At 38.3% G+C, this 16,099-nt stretch overlaps 1 protein-coding gene across 4 annotated transcripts in view; it reads right to left on the reverse strand.

Annotated features, from left to right (window-relative positions):
* Positions 1-14,620, reverse strand: part of Gabpb2 (GA binding protein transcription factor subunit beta 2) — a 34,466-nt gene extending 19,846 nt beyond the window's left edge. For 2 of the 4 annotated variants that reach the window (XM_047557441.1, XM_047557435.1), the window contains exons 1-5: positions 14,469-14,620; positions 8,690-8,829; positions 6,041-6,208; positions 5,306-5,500; positions 1,447-1,597 (exon numbers count right to left, since the gene is read on the reverse strand). In XM_047557441.1, coding sequence (XP_047413397.1) covers positions 1,447-1,597; positions 5,306-5,500; positions 6,041-6,208; positions 8,690-8,797 — 622 coding nt within the window. In that variant the 5' untranslated portion in view covers positions 8,798-8,829; positions 14,469-14,620. The remainder of the gene's footprint in view (positions 1-1,446; positions 1,598-5,305; positions 5,501-6,040; positions 6,209-8,689; positions 8,830-14,468) is intronic. The other 2 variants (XM_047557456.1, XM_047557448.1) reach the window with 1 other exon arrangement.
* Between the last annotated feature and the right edge of the window lie 1,479 nt (positions 14,621-16,099).

Below are 16,099 nucleotides of genomic sequence, written 5' to 3' on the forward strand. Positions count from 1 at the left end.
TGGTATCAGGAATTAAACCCAGGGGTGCTTAACCCCTGAGCCATATCCCCAGTCCTTTTTTATATTTCATTTAGAAACAGGATCTTGCTGAGTTGCTTAGGACCTCCCTAAGATGCTGAGGCTGGCTTTGAACTTGCAATCCTCCTGCCTTGGCCTCCAGAGCTGCTGGGATTACACTGTGCCTGGTATTTGGAGCACTCTTCCCCCTCCCAGGCATGCTGCTCTGGGTGTTCTGGGTCTTTCTCTCACCTTCCTTCTTAATAAAATTCCTGCTTTCTTGCTTGAAAGAAAGAGAAAGGAAGGATGGAAGGAAGGAAAAAAGGAAGGAAGGAAATATCTGTAAAATGAGATATTGATGCTCTACCACTGAGCCACAACCACAGCCTCTCATTTTTTCTTTTTTGGATAGAAGTTTCTGTTTAAAACATTCCAGTCTTTTTTTTTGTGGTACTTGGGGATTGAACCCAGGGCCTTGTGCTTGCAAGGCAAGCACTCTACCAACTGAGCTATATCCCCAGCCCAAACATTCCAGTCTTGCCAGGCATTGTGGCGCACACCTGTAATCCCAGTGGCTCAGGAGGCCGAGGCAAGAGGATCTTGAGTTCAAAGTCAGCCTCAGCAAAAGCAAGGTCCTAAGCAATTCAATGAGAACCTGTCTCTAAATAAAATACAAAAAAGGGCTGGGGATGTGGCTCAGTAGTTGAGTACCCTCTAAATAAAACAAAGAAACATGCTGGTCTCAAAACATCAACACCAATATTTTTTGTTTTTTAAAAATACATTCTCAAGAACAAATTAAGACTCATACTTTATTTAAATAATCAGCACTTCAACAATCATTTATGTTTATTCCACTTTGTTACTACTTTAGATTAAGAATGTTTATTTCCTTTAACAGTACCATATTGAGGCACCCTTATATTTTCATTATGGGGTCGGATGTAAAGCTTCGATAGACAAATCTGTGGAATATTTTACATTTAATGTAAGTATTCCTGTATAATCCATATGTATGATCTTCCTTTCCCCTAGAAAGAATCAGTGTCTTGACTTAAAGAGCTTTTTTTGGGCAAATTTTAAAAATATTTTTGCTGGTTGGGGTTGTACCTCAGTGGTAGAGTGCTTGCCTAGCATGTGTGAGGCACTGGGTTAGATACTTAGCACCACGTACAAATAAATAAATAAAATAAAGGTATTGTGTCCATCTACAACTAAAAAAAAAAAATTTTTTTTTTAAAGTTTTTTTCCTGTGCTGGGGACTGAACCTAGTGCCTCAAGCATACTAGGCAAGCATTCTATCTCTGAGTTACATCGCTATACCTGTTTGGAAAATATTTTAATAAAGAAGAGGGTATCAGACAGGGTATCCAATCATCTCTAGGAAAATTTGAGGAGGTTTTATTCATTTTTAAGTCTAAAATAAGTGCCACGTTACCAGAACATTACCTGAGGTTGTTTTGGTGCTGGTTGAAGAAACAAGGCTAGCAAGATTAACAACCTCTCCGGAGGTGAAGATGAATGGAGCAGCCATAGTCACAGGGTTAGTCACAGAGTTGGCTCTCTCAGGATTAGCATTCACCTGATTCTGCATTGCTTCCTACCAAACAAAGCAGGATTCAAAGTCAGAACATTTATTAGCCTTAGTTATATAGTTACTGAATAGTACAAATCCCCTCCTGCTCTATGAAGCAGAACTAGTTCTGGTACCAGGGAGCACAGAGTTTTCATCAAGATTGCTTTTGTTTGTTTGTTTTTGTTTTGTTTTTCTCAAACCACAGCAATGGAGAGGTTAGATTGCTTTCCCAAGCTTATTTCTACCTGAGAAAAGCAGAGGTATATATTATTTGCAAAAACTCATAGATAATTCCCTTAACCGCTCTGGATCTTGTATTTTTACTTAAAAAATGAGGAAACTGGTCTGAATAGTCTAAAAAATAATTTATAGCACTAATATTTTATGATCAATTATCTACAAGTCAATGTGGTAGCAGGAGATCCCTGTAGAGAACTTACAGAGAAAAATATTCTCTAGAGTTTTGTCCAACTACTTGTTCTATTCTGCCACTGAAGAAATTCCTAAGAGAATATATAATGAGCAAATAAATGAGTGCCAGGTTTTGAAGTCTAGTTCCATATGCTATACTTTTGCTTCCATAGATTTTGGTGAAAAAAAAAAAAGGCTTAACAATAATTTTTTTTTTTTAACTTTCAGCAGTTTTTTGTTTTTTTTTTTTTTTTGCAGTGCTGGGGATTTGAACCCAGGGCCTTGTGCTTGCAAGCACTCTACCAACTGAGCTATATCCCCAGCCCAGAAGTTTTTTTGTTTTTTTTTAATAATTATTTTATTTAGTTTTGTATGTAGTGCTGAGGATTGAACCCAGGGCTCATGCCTGCTAGGCAAGGGCTTCACCACTGAGCTACAATCTCAGCCCTTTTAGGAAGTTTCTACAAATTGATCACCACTAAAAAAGTTCAGTTATGAAAAGGCTGTAAACAAGAATTGAAAGTTGAAGAGGCGAACCAGTCCTTGGGGAGTCATCTGTCAGAAAAACAAAGAAAAAACTGAAGATGCAGCAGAAATGACTATTTTTCACATTTAGTCATTCCATTGACTAAGAATTTCAATTGAAACACATTATCCATTCTCTGAATCCTGTTGAATTTCTTCTTCAGTATACTATCATCTATCCTCCACTATTACTTCTTTAGTTGAAGCCCTCATTGGCTCCTGCTTGGTCTAATGAAAGTCCCCATATGGTAATTTAGCATTGTCTTCTCTCTCCAATCTGTATGCCACATCCCAATAACCTTTTAAAAACAAGATAATCATATCAATCCTTTATTTAAAAGTCTCTAGTGGACCCCCAAATGCCCACATAATTCAAACTCCTTCAACGGTAACATTCTTATATTCAGAATCCAGTCTAACTCTCAAGTCTTAGTATCTGCCACTCCCAAACTCCACTTCCTTTACCCATTCTCTGGTCACACAGGTACTTACTCTTTCTTTCTTTATTTTTGGGTACCAGGGATTGAACCCAGGGGCGCTTAACCACTGAACCACATCCCTAGCCCTTTTTATATTTTATTTTGAGACAAGGTCTCGCTAAATTACTCAGGACCTCACTAAGTTGCTGAGGCTGGCTTTAAACTCACGATCCTCCTGCCTCAAGCTCCCAATTTCTTGAACATTCTATGTCCTCTCACACCTCTGTCTTTTTTTCTATGAATGGTACTAGCGATTGAACCCAGGGCCTCACACATGCTAGGCAAGTGCTCTATTGCTGAGCTGTATTTCCAGCACTTTTTGCGGGGGGGGGAGTGGGGGGTGCTTCACCACTGAGTTAGACCCCCAATCCTTTTATTTCTTATTCTGTGACAGGGTCTTGCTAAGTTGCTGAAGGTCTCACTAAATTGCCGAGGTTGGCCTCAAAATTGTGATCTTCCTACCTTACCCTTCCCAATTGCTAGAATTATAGGCATGCAGTACTATATCTGGCATTATTTTTTAAAATTTTGAGACAGAGTCTTGCTAAATTGCTGAGGATCCCGCTAAATTGCTGAGGCTGGCCTCAAACTTGCAATCATGCTGCCTCTACCTTCAGAGTCACTGGGATTACAGGCATGCACCACTGCAACTACCTTCAGCCCTTTTTTAAAAAAGTTTTTATTCTGAGATAGTGTCTTGCTAAATTCCCCAATCTGACAATCCTCCTGCCTCAGTTTCTGAGTAGCTGGGATTACAATACTTCTGTGTCTTTGATTTGTTCTTTTTCTAGTCTAGAATATAATTTTCTCGCTTCTGTTTACTTCTTCAAAACAGTATTCTACATCTACTTTAATCCTTCCCTTAAACATCATTAATACTCCTTTTACTATGCTCCCATAATACTTGCTAGATATTTTTTTATTGTATAATATAGTTATACTTTATTTCCGGTTTTCACCTTTAACATGTTGTGACCACAAGGGCAAGGTCATGTCCTATTAATTTCTACATCTCCCATCTTACTGTTCCCTTTATATACAAATGTGGCTTAAGAAATTAATGGACAAAATCATTACAGCTAATTTTTTACTTTGAGATGATTTCCTTATCATCAAATATGTGTTAGAGCTGTATACTATCACACAATTGATAAACATTCAGAAAATAAAAAGTGATTTTTAATATTGTCTGAAGTTTAATTAGAAAGGAAATTTTCTGGGGCTGGGGAGATAGCTCAGTTGGTAGAGTGCTTGCCTTGTAAGCACAAGTCCCTGGGTTCGATCCCCAGCACCCCCAAAAAAAAAAGTGAAGAGAAAGGAAATTTTCCTGGAAGACGAAGGCAGGAGGACTGTTAAATTCAAAGCCAGCCTGAGACTTAGGAAAAGCCTATTTCAAAATAAAAAATAAAAAGGATTAGGGGTGTAGTTCAGTGGTAGAACATTCTTGGGATCAATCCCCAGTACCAAAGAGGGAAAAGAGAAAGGGAAATTTTCATGGAGAGAAAAATAAAATTTAACAGAATCTTTTTTGTTTTTTTTTTTTGCAGCGCTGGGGATTGAACCCAGGGCCTCATACTTGTGAGGCAAACACTCTACCAACTGAGCTATATCCCCAGCCCAACAGAATGTGTCTGAACAAAGAATAATTCACAAATCAGGCAACCCTCAGAACAAAAAGTTCAGGGAATTTTGCTCTGCAACGTGGGCAGTGAGTATTTCCACAATATTTTTCTTTAATCACCATGAATAATTCAGGAATTTATAGGCTGTTACTTTTTTAAGTTTTCTTTTCTTTTTTTTTTCTTTTTTTTAGTTGTTGATGGACTTTTTATTTTATTTATATGTGGTACTGAGAATCGAACCCAGTGCCTCACACATGCTGGGCAAGCCCTCTACCAGGGTTACAGCCCAGCCTCCTGTAATTTATTTATTTTTTTAAGATACTAATGACACTGAGTCACAAGATTGAGACATATTGGAAGTACTACTTTGATAAGATGGGGAAAATTCAGTTTTGTGTTTATTTGTTGATACCAGGAACTGAACCCAGGGGTGCTTAACCTCTGAGCCACATCCCCAGGACTTTTTATATTTTATTTAGAGACAGTGTCTTGCTAAGTCGCTTAGGGCCTCGCTAAATTGTTGAGGCTGGCTTTGAACTCACAATCCTCCTGCCTGAGGCTCCTAAATTGCTGGGATTATAGGCATGTGCACTGTGCCCGGCAAAAATTTTCAATTTTAAAGCAATAAATAATTGCTTTAAAATAAATCTTAACTTTAATTGATGTATACGCTGAGATTATAAAAATAGCCATACCTGAAGGATGACCAAAATCTCAGCATTGTTTTTCTCCAGGGCTATGTCAAAGGCAGATTTATCAAATTTGCTGAAAGCATGGACATCAGCTCCATATTTGATTAGTAACTCTACCACATCCCGATGGTGGTGCTCTGTGGCCCAATGCAAAGCTGTCATCTTCAGCATGTCCTTGGCATTCACATCTGCTCCATTCTGTCATAGAAAAGCAACATTTTTTCAACAGATACTGGTTACAGTAGCATGGGTGCAAGATCCTGACACCAAATAACAAGGATTTCCATAGAGATTACACATACTTAAATTGAGATCACATTTAAGAAATGTAAAAGGAAACAATGTTTCTAAAATTCTCCTGAATGCTGACAGACATTATGCTTTCAATGATTGGGTCTTCTAAGGACTCACTGGGAAATTATAACAGATGGGAGAGGAAGTGGGGAAGAAGAGAATATTGTTGCATTTATTAACAGAGAGTTGAGTGCCTAAAAAAATAGGCATAAGTATAGAGAATAAGTATAGAAAAGGAATGGAGAAAAAATAATACAATCTGTTTAGATTTTTTAAAAAATAGAAAAAAAACTCCTAACACCATGACTCTTGAAAGTGATGCAACTCAATGCTTTAAACCATCTATGCTTAATCTTTCCCAGCCCAATTTCCTATCACTATTTAAGAAAACAGGGAGGTAGATGTCTTTTTTACAATAAAACTCCACAGCTATTCTTGCTTTACCCTAACAAGCAGTTCCACGATGTGTGCATGTCCATCAGCTGCAGCCATGTGCAAAGGGGTCCTGTCCACTTTGGTCCGGGCATCCCTGCTAACGCCTGCTCGAAGGAGCACTTCTGCTGTGGAATAATGACCATACTGGGCTGCAAGATGGAGGGGTGATGTTCCAAGCTGTGGGAAAATAATACTCATTGAATATCTACTGTGTGCAGAGTTCTATATAATTGATGGAGAAATACATATGAAGAAGAGGTGAATCATATGGTTCCTATTTTTGGAGAGAGAATCTAATTTGGCAAATAGTGTTGAAGAAATAATTTAGCCTAAAAATTAATATACAAGTTGGGCGGGTGTAATTCCAACGACCCAGGAGCCTGGGGCAGGAGGATTGTGAGTTCAAAGCCAGCTTCACAATTTAGCGAGGCACCAAGGAACTTAGTGAGATCCTGTCTCAAAATAAAAAATAAAAAAGTGCTAGGGATGTGGTCCAGTGGTTAAGCACACCTGGGTTTAATCCCTAGTAGCAAAACAAAACAATAATAGCTGGATGCAGTGGTGCACGCCTGTAATCCCAGTAGCTTGGGAGGCCAAGGCAGGAGGATTTCAAGTTCAAAGTTAGCCTCAGAGCTAGGGAGATAGCTCAGTCGGTATAGAGTGCTTGACTTGTAAGCACAAGGCCCTGGGTTCAATCCCCAGCACCAATAAATAAGTAAATAAAGTCAGCCTCAGAAAAGGCAAGGTGTTAAGCAGTGAGACCCTGTCTTTAAATAAAATACAAAATAGGGTTGGGGATGTGGCTCAGTGGTTGAGTGTTCCAGAGTTCAATCCTGGGTACCAAAAATAAATAAATAAATAAATAAAAAATAAAATAAAAATATTTATATGCATATATATTTGTATACACACAAATATGCAGATAAATATATATACCAATTAAATAAGTGGGCAGTATAATGGCTTTAAGTCAGGTAGATTTATCAGGTTAAGACTCCCTAAAGAACATTATTTAAGCAGGAAGGTTTTCAAAACAAAAATGCCAGATTGGGGTTGTGGCTCAGTGGTAGAGCACTTGCTTGGCACATATGAGGCACTGGGTTCGATTCTCAGCACCGCATATCAATAAATAAATAAAATAAAGGTCCATTGACAACTAAGAAAAAAAAAATATATATATATATGCCAGGCATGGTAGTGAATGGCTATAATACTAGTGACTCAGGAGGTTGAAGCAGGAAAGTTCCAAGTTTGAGGCCAGCTTCAGCAAGACTGTGTCTCAAAATTAAAAAAAAAATTAAAACGGCTGGGAATATAGCTCCATGGTAAAGTGTCTCTGGGTTCAATATTCAGTACCAAAAAAGAAACAAAAGGAGCATTCTGAATCAAGGATAGAGAAAAGGGGTAGACAGGTTCAAAACAATTCTTAGGAAAAGCGCAGAAACAAGTTACATGTGGAATTTGGGTACAAATTTGGTTAAAATAGAGGCTTGTTGCCACAGTAAAGCAAAAGGAAAAGACTGATCAGATGAAAAGACTGATGAGGTAAGAAGTAACAAAAATTTAACAATACCATTCCAACAGTAATAAGCAAGACTATGTTATCTCAAAGTAAATCTTATAAGAGTTACCTATCAGCATCCATTCTGGACTGAGATCTAGTACTTTGTGTGTGTGTGTTACAATACTTATTTTAAGCCTATTCAGTTTATTCTTTGTTTTCCATATATTCTGCTTCTATGCCTGACTGAATTTAATTCATATTGCTCTTTTCAGATCTATTTAAAGAAATGCTAATCTCAAGGGTTTCCTTTTCTGCCTTTTTAATAAAGTGCTAAGAACCTGTTGGCCTCTTAAGTTATGAATAAATAACCCCACAAGAGGTCCCTTGCTCATCAAAACTGTTAAAATTAGTCTGTGCTTATAAATCTGTGAGTGGTAAGAAGGCCCACATTACCACTTAGACCAAGAACTTCTGAAACATGCTGATCTTGAAGCTGGTTGTCTAGGCTTATTAAATTATACATTCCTAGTCAGGTGCAGTGGTGCATTCCTATAATTCCAGTGACTCAGGCGGCTGAGGCAGGAGGATCACTAGCTTGAGGTCAGCTTCCACAACTTAGTGAGACCCTGTCTCAAAGTAAAAAAATAAAAAGTACTGGGGATACAGCTCAGTGGCCCTGGGTTCAATTTCCAATACTGAAAAAAAAATTACATCTTCCGGGTTTGGGAGTATAGCTCAGTGTTAGAGCACTTGCTTAGCATGCATAAGGCCCTGAGTTTCACAAAAAAAAAAAAAAAAAAAAAAAAGTAATGTACTCTTATTATACTCATTTTAATTTCTAGGTAACTATAAATGCCTACAACCCAAATATACTCAAGAGAGAAGTGAGCCTTAGGAAATACTTTTAAAAAATTACAGAAAATCACCAACATATAATACCTTATTACCATCTACATATCCCACAGGAGACTCTTTCAATTTGGAAAACTAAAAAAGAAAACCACATATTCAGGTGAGACAAAGAAAATAAAACTCTTATAAAGGGAATGAGGAAGAAAGAGAATGAAGAAAAATCAATAATGTCTGTTTAGCTTTTAAGAAAAATATTGGTAAAGGCATATTTTGAATATAAGAGACCTTTCTGCCGAGCTTACCCAGTCTGTGGTAAATGGGGCACCGTTTGCCATTAATGTTCTCACTTCATCATCTTGGCCTTTTCTTGCTGCTTCTAGCAACCTCTTCCCCAAGTCCACCAAAGACATCTTTATGCATAAGAGCAAAAGTTTTCAGGTAGCTATAATTCAAACACAAGGAAAGCTGCCTGTAAAATGTTTTTAGAAGACTTCTTATACTTGAACATACATATGATACATCTCATAAACTGGTAGGTCATTTCTATTATCTAAAACAATTAGATATTTGGGAAAGTTTTAGGTACTGCATAATAGTTCCCTCCCTTTCAATCTCCAGAAAAACTTTGGAAATTTGTGCAATATACTACATATATACCTTTCTGATATAGGGAATCAAAAAAATAGCATTTCATCCCCTTGAAATGACCAATGGTAGAATATTATATTATTATAATATAAAGTAATAAAACATGAACTGATTTCCAGGTAGGAAGAAAGAAGTATGCCTACAGGTGAAATTGCTGCTTGATGAAAATCATGGGATTCCTTATTAGCAACTAACAACACTTTCTGGAGGTTTATAGATCTTTGGAAGGCATAATGAAATAGGATCCATCAAGATTTCTAAAACAAATTGCATCTGTTAATTTTTTTTCATCTGACTGTGGCATAAAGATATAATAATGATGTAAGTTTACAAAAAGCAAACTTTCTGCTCAAATACTGATCTGTTTCTGGGCCTGATGTCACATGGCTATAATCCCAAGGACTTGAGAAGCTGAGGTAGGAGGATAACAAATTTGAAGCCAGCCTCAGCAATTTGATGAGACCCTGTCTCAAAACAAAAAGTAGTAAAAGGGTTGTGGGAGGAGGGGGTGTAGCTCAGAGGTAGGGTGTTTGTCTAACATGTCCAAGGCCTAGGTTTGATACCTAACACCATTAAAAAAAAAAAAGACTGGGAATATAGCTCAGTGGCAAAGCACCCCATACAGCAATAAATTAACAAACAAACAAAAGAAACTGCTCTGCTTAGGTGAATAGTTAAAACTGTGTACATGACCATGCAAGGTGGTATGCAAAGGCTCAGAAGGCTGAGATGAGAGGATGGAAAGTTCAAGACCAGTCTAAGCAACTTTGTGAGGCTGTCTCAAAAAAAAAAAAAAAAAAAAAAGGGCTGGGGATGTAGGTCAGTGTTAAAGTGCCCCTATGTTAAATTTCCTGTACCACCCTCCACCCCCCAAAAAAAGTGATACATGGAACCCTGGTAGTCACTAACAATTTTTCAGGGTCAAAACTAGTTTTATTATAATACTAAGACATTATTTGCCTCTTTCACCAAATATTTCTTCTGACAGTATAAATACAACAGTAGGTATAGCTCAGATCAAACTGTGAAACTAATTATTATTATTATTATTATTATTATTATTATTATTACTAGCTATACTGAGGATCAAACCAGGGCCTTGAGCATGCTAGTTACTCTATTCTTCACTGCCATATATTTTCAAGGGGAAAAAGCCAGTTCTGTTTAAAAATGTCCTTGATGAAGCAGCAAAAATTATTGATTTTATTAAATCTTAACACTTAAATATATGTGTTCATAATTTTTGTGTGATGAAACGGGACATATACATTAAGCACTTCTGCTGCATATTGAAATATGATGGATTTCTTGAGAAAAAGACTACAATTGAGTTGCAAACTGAAATAATAGCTTTTACCAAAACACTTTGTTTTATTTATTTAGTGGTACTAGGGTTTGAACCTAGATGTGGTCTACCACTGAGCTACATCCCAGCCCGTTTTATTTTTATTTTTGAGACAGAGTCTTTCTAAGTTGCCCAGGTTGGCCTCAAATTTGCAGTCTTCCTGCCTTGGTCTCCCAAGCAGCTGGGATTATAGGCATGCACTACAGCACCCAGCTCATGCACCCAGCTCATCATGAAAGAATGATGAATAGACAAATCAAAGACTCAGGTATATAACAGACATTTATATAAAATAATTCATATAAAACATGAACCAAGTGAGCCTGACACTACAAGAAAAACAACTGACAATATTTACTAGTAATTATCATTTATTTGAGCTTTCAAGCAAAAATTAGAATTTTGGAAAGCCTGGGTTCAATCCCCAGCACCCAAAAAAAAAAAAAAAAAAAAAGAAAGCTTGAATACACCATGGTGAACTTGACAGTTACTACTACTTTTTTTTTTTTTTTTTTTGAGTGCTGGGGATCGAACTCAGGGCCTTGTGCCTACAAAGCAAGCACTCTACCGACTGAGCTATCTCCCCAGCCCCACTACTACTTAATAACTGTTCTGATGAAATTAGTGATAATATTAATGAATGTGTTTTTTTTGATATTGTACAATAAAATGGATCGACATTTGGATGATCTGCACAATTTGAACCAATACTTTCCAATGACTGATGCCTGATGTTATAAAATCATTTATAAGTAAAAACATTCAAAGTGAAAGAAAGACCAATGAGTTTTAAAAAGAACACAAAAATTCATTGACATGGTTTCAGAATTCTCATGCAACTTTTTTGTATGTATGTGTGATACTAGGATCGAATCCAGGAGCATTCTACCTCTGAATTACATCCTCAGCTCTTTTTATTTATTTTTCATTTTTTGGTACCAGGGATTTAACCCAAGGATGCTTAACCACTGAGCCAAATCCCCAACCTTTTATTATTTTTCATTTTGAGACTGGTTCTCACTAAGTTGCCTAGAGCCTCTCTATATTGCTGAGGTTGGCTTCAAACCTGCAATCCTAATGCCTCAGCCTCCCAATCTCTGGAATTACAGGGGTGTGCCACCATGCTCAGCTGCCTTTTTTTATTTTTGAGACACGGTCTAAATTGCCCAGGCTAGACTTGAACTTGTGATCCTCCTGCCTCAGCCTCTGGAGTAGTTGGGTTTATAGGCAGGTAACACCTTGCCTGGCTGATTCCACTAATTTTTTAAGAAATAGCACTTGTTGAGCAGGGGAAGTAGCTCAGTTTTAAGAGTGCTTGGCTAGCATATGCAATGCCCTGAGTTCCATTCTCAGCACTGAATAAAAAGAAAGAAAAAAAAGAGTGTACTTGCCAAGTTTTTGTGTAGATCAAAAAATACTGACAATTGTCTGAAAGTTATCTATTAAAATACTCTTTCCTTCTCCAAGTATTCTGAGAATGCTGCTAAGTCAGAAGTTAGAGATTAGTAAAAATGTAAAACAATGCCATTCTTCTCATTATATACATATATTTTAGCTCCGAAGCTTTATTTTTCATACATATGTTAGTGGTAGAGTGCTTGCCTACCATGTGTGAAGTCCTGGATTCAATATCTAGCATTGTGGAAAAAAAAGTGTAATCTGTGTTAATATTTAATAGATTAATTATTAAATTAATTAATGAACATTTAAAAATAACTTTTAAAATAATAAATATCAATAAATACAACATAATGAAGTTCTCAATAATTTTTTTTTTTTTTTTTTTTGCGGTGCTGGGGATTGAACCCAGGGCCTTGTGCTTGCAAGGCAAGCACTCTATCGACTGAACTATCTCCCCAGCCCTCAATAATTTTTAAGGGTGTAAATGGATCCTGAAATCAGAAAATATGAGAATCACTGACTTAGGCAAATAATTTAGCTGCTGTGTGATTTTTCAATCTGTATCACTGAACTTTGTGTTCAAACCAGCAGGGTTGTTTTTTTGACATGAACATACCTAGCTGAGAGTGGTGGCACACACCTCCTACTATTCAGGAGACTGAGGGAGGAGGATGGCAAGTTGGAGGCCAGTCTAGCAATGTAGCAAGACCCTGTCTCAAAATAAAAATAAAAAGGGCTGGGGATGTAGCTCAGTGGTAGAGCATTCCTGGGCTCAATTCCCAGTACTGAAAACAGCAACAGTGAAAAACAAGGGGCTGGGATTGTGGCTCAGTGGTAGTGTGCTTGCCTAGCATGTGTGAGGCACTGAGTTTGATTCTCAGCACCACATATAAATAAATAAAGAAAATAAAGGTCCATCAACAACTAAAAATATATTAAAAAAAAAAAAAAAAAAGAGAAAAACAACAAATCCAAAATGAATATACCTGAGATCTGGGTCCAGGTTCTCTGAATAAGTATGCCCAGGAACAGAGCAGAACATGAACTTTATTTATTTAACATATAATATTCATATATATAATTATAATAATATATAATTATAATAATATATAATTATATATATATAATATATATATATTATACAGATATATATATATATATATATATGGACACAAAATCTTTATTTATTTAATTTTTTGTGGTGCTGAGGATTGAACCCAGTGCCTCACATGTGCTATGAAAGCTCTCTGCCACTGAGTCATAACCCCAAGCCCGTTTATTTATTTTTGGCAACAGGGACTGAACCAAGAGGTGCTTAACCTGAGCCACATCCCAAAGCCTTTTTTTATTTTCAGACAGGGTCTCACTAAGTTGCTTAAGGCCTCACTTAGTTGCTGAGGCTGACACCTAATTTGTGATCCCCCTGCCTCAACCTCTGGAGCCGCTGGGATTACAGATCTGTGTCACCGCGCCCCTCTAAAAACGATTTTATTTTATCCCCATGGTAACTGGTGTCTTCAGAGCCTGAACTCTCCCCACCCCCCCGGTACTGGGGGACCCACTTCCTCTTAATAAACGCACAAGAACTTTCAAAAAGTGTTTAAATAATCATGTGGTGCTTGAGCTCTTCACACAGTATTATCAAAGTAATTACTTTTGTTTATAAAAGTATCTGGGTGGGGTCGTTCGCTCCTCATTGCTATCAAAGTATGTATGAAAACATGCTTAAGAACATCTCCACTGGACTGGGTGATCAAATGGTATGATGAAAATATGGTCCCAGATGGTCAAAACTATTAAGGTGTTGAAGATGCGCCACAGAATGTCCTTTCCCATGGACAGAAAGGAGAGGAGAGGGGAGGAGAGAAGACTTTATAAGAGAGGAATGGATGATGGCTCAAGGAAATCTGTGAGAATGGGGAAAAAAGCTAACGGGTAGAAAAAGGATAGGAAAATAGCAATTTAAGACTCCATGGTCGGTGAGTATCACATTCACATAGCAGAATCATACTTAAGCACAGAATTATTTCAAGACAACTTGCCTACTCAATGTTATCATAAAAAGAGTAAATCTCAAGTATATCGCAATCTTAAAAAAAAAAAAAATCCACGGTGGAGTGATTTTGTTTGTATTGCACACGTCCCTACTGGGCGGTCAGCTGTACAAACAACTGTGCAAGAACTGGAGTTGGAGCCCTTACTACTTGCTCAGATTATTCAGCTCACTAAATCCTTAGATTACTGGAGTCAGAGAATCAGAGTCCCCAATTCCCTCTCTATATGACTCCTCCAGTTCTTCACACCAGTGTTCTGTCTTTCTGAAAGAGGGGAGCCAATTTGAGGCTGGGAGCCAAAGTTTGCGCCTAGGAGGCAGCCCGAGCTCCTGCTTCGCATCGCCCCCTAGTGGTCACCTCTGTGGCCTTGGCTTCCCATGGTCCAGCTCCCCGGCCCCAGGTCTTGCACCCACCCCCTTCTTCACCTCCTCCCAGTCCCCTCCCCTTCCTCTCGCCAGCATCCCCTTCCTCTTCGTCCCCCTCCCCCGCTATCCCCGCTCCAATGAAGGGGCGCCTTTCGGTCCGCACCAGGAGGTCTGGTGTTGCATTGCGAAGCAGTACGACTTCTTAAGGCACCTTCCACTCCAGCCCTGACGCCCCCACAAGAGTGCGCGCATCTCTTCTCCCCCTCACCTCCTCGTCCGGGACGCTGCCGGCTCCACTTTCACCGAGCCCGCCAGTTTGGTCTCATTTCCTTCTCCAATTAAGACTCCCTGTCAGTGACGGTTACTTTTTGGTCTTTTCATGTATGCATATTTTGGGGGCCTTTACCCCCCCTCGTGGAGAAATGGAGGCAACAAAATGGCGGACCCGGAAGTGAAGGCTCAGGGACTATGACTTCTGGCGGAGGAATCTGTGGAGGAAAACTGATTATAAGTTTCACATTTTTATTCGAGTAGCAAGGAAGTGCATCTCTTAAGCTCATTTATTTATTTCTTTGTTTTTGTCTACTGGAGGTTTCTTGATCCGGAAAAGTGTGTATCATAGACATTATGGAGGGACTATTTAATGAAGCGGGTGATTATTTATTACGTGTCGTATAGTTCCGGTAGGGGACGGACTCTCAAGGTGGTTTTGGCGCCAAGAACTTGGCGAATTGATTAAGAGAAGTGGGATTATTCGTTGGTTCTGGAATTGGCGTTCTACCTCTCGGCTGCTTCTCCGAGGGACCAGCATCAGGGTTGAAGGGAAAGCCTTGCTTCCTTGTCCCTCTCTCGGGTAAAGCTGTTCGGGACATTCCTGACTGTGCGAATTGGCTTGTTTGCTTGTGGAACACATTTGCAGTTACGGCCCGACTAGAAGGACCCTAGAGGCAAGCTGTGAGAACGAACCGTGAAACAAGTAACTGCCATTTCTTTTGAGGGACCTGGAAGAGGATGGAGCAGGAGTTTGCAGACCCTTTTGGTCACTTCATTTACCAGTTGATTCCTGTCTTTGCCCACCACTTTCCCTGACTAAAGGATGCGTGAGGTCAGGAAAGCCTTTCAAAAAGCAGTGACAATTCAAAGCCAGTCTCAACAATTTAGGCCCTAAGCAACTTAGTAAAACCCTGGCTCTAAATTTAAAAAAAAGGGGGGGCGGGGTGGTGGCGTGGCTCGGAGATAAAAGTCTCTCTGGGTTCAAGCCTTGGTTCCAAAAAGATTTTTTAAAATAATTACAATAGAAAAGGGCATATCACTTACTCTTCCTGGTCCCATTCTTTAATTAGACTTTGGCTTTGGTTGTTGGTGGTAGGCCTTTCAAGGCCTAGGAGGATTTATGTATTCTCCCCCTTCTCCAAACTTAGATCTAAGTTATAGCGATGTTGTCTTTAAGTTATTTACGGCCTGCTAATACTATAGAAGGTTTTGTTTTTTTGTTTTGTCTAGTTCAGTGTTAATGTAGTATTAACACAAAACTATTTGTTAGTTTTAGTCTTTTAGAATGAGTGAGTTACAAATAAGCAGGTAACATATTTGAGTGTTCCAGCTTATTTTCTTATTTGCTTACAATTTTACCTGAAATATGTTGGTAATTATTGGGTAGACAAGAGTGGTTGATTGTAGCTCTCTAACTACTTCTCTAGTTTAAGTTGATTTCACCCTTTTTACCTATTCTACCTAAAGTTCACCATTTAATGAACATTCTATTCAAATCATTTTTCCACAAAGTTGAAAAGTGGAATATTTGATAAAATGTATATGCTGAATGTGAAATTGAAAGCATGGCTAATTTCTGTGATCTGTACTCCTTGCCCGGGAAGAGAGAAAACTAGAATACAATCC

This window comes from Sciurus carolinensis, chromosome 1, assembly GCF_902686445.1.
Source record: "Sciurus carolinensis chromosome 1, mSciCar1.2, whole genome shotgun sequence".
NCBI lineage: Eukaryota > Metazoa > Chordata > Mammalia > Rodentia > Sciuridae > Sciurus > Sciurus carolinensis.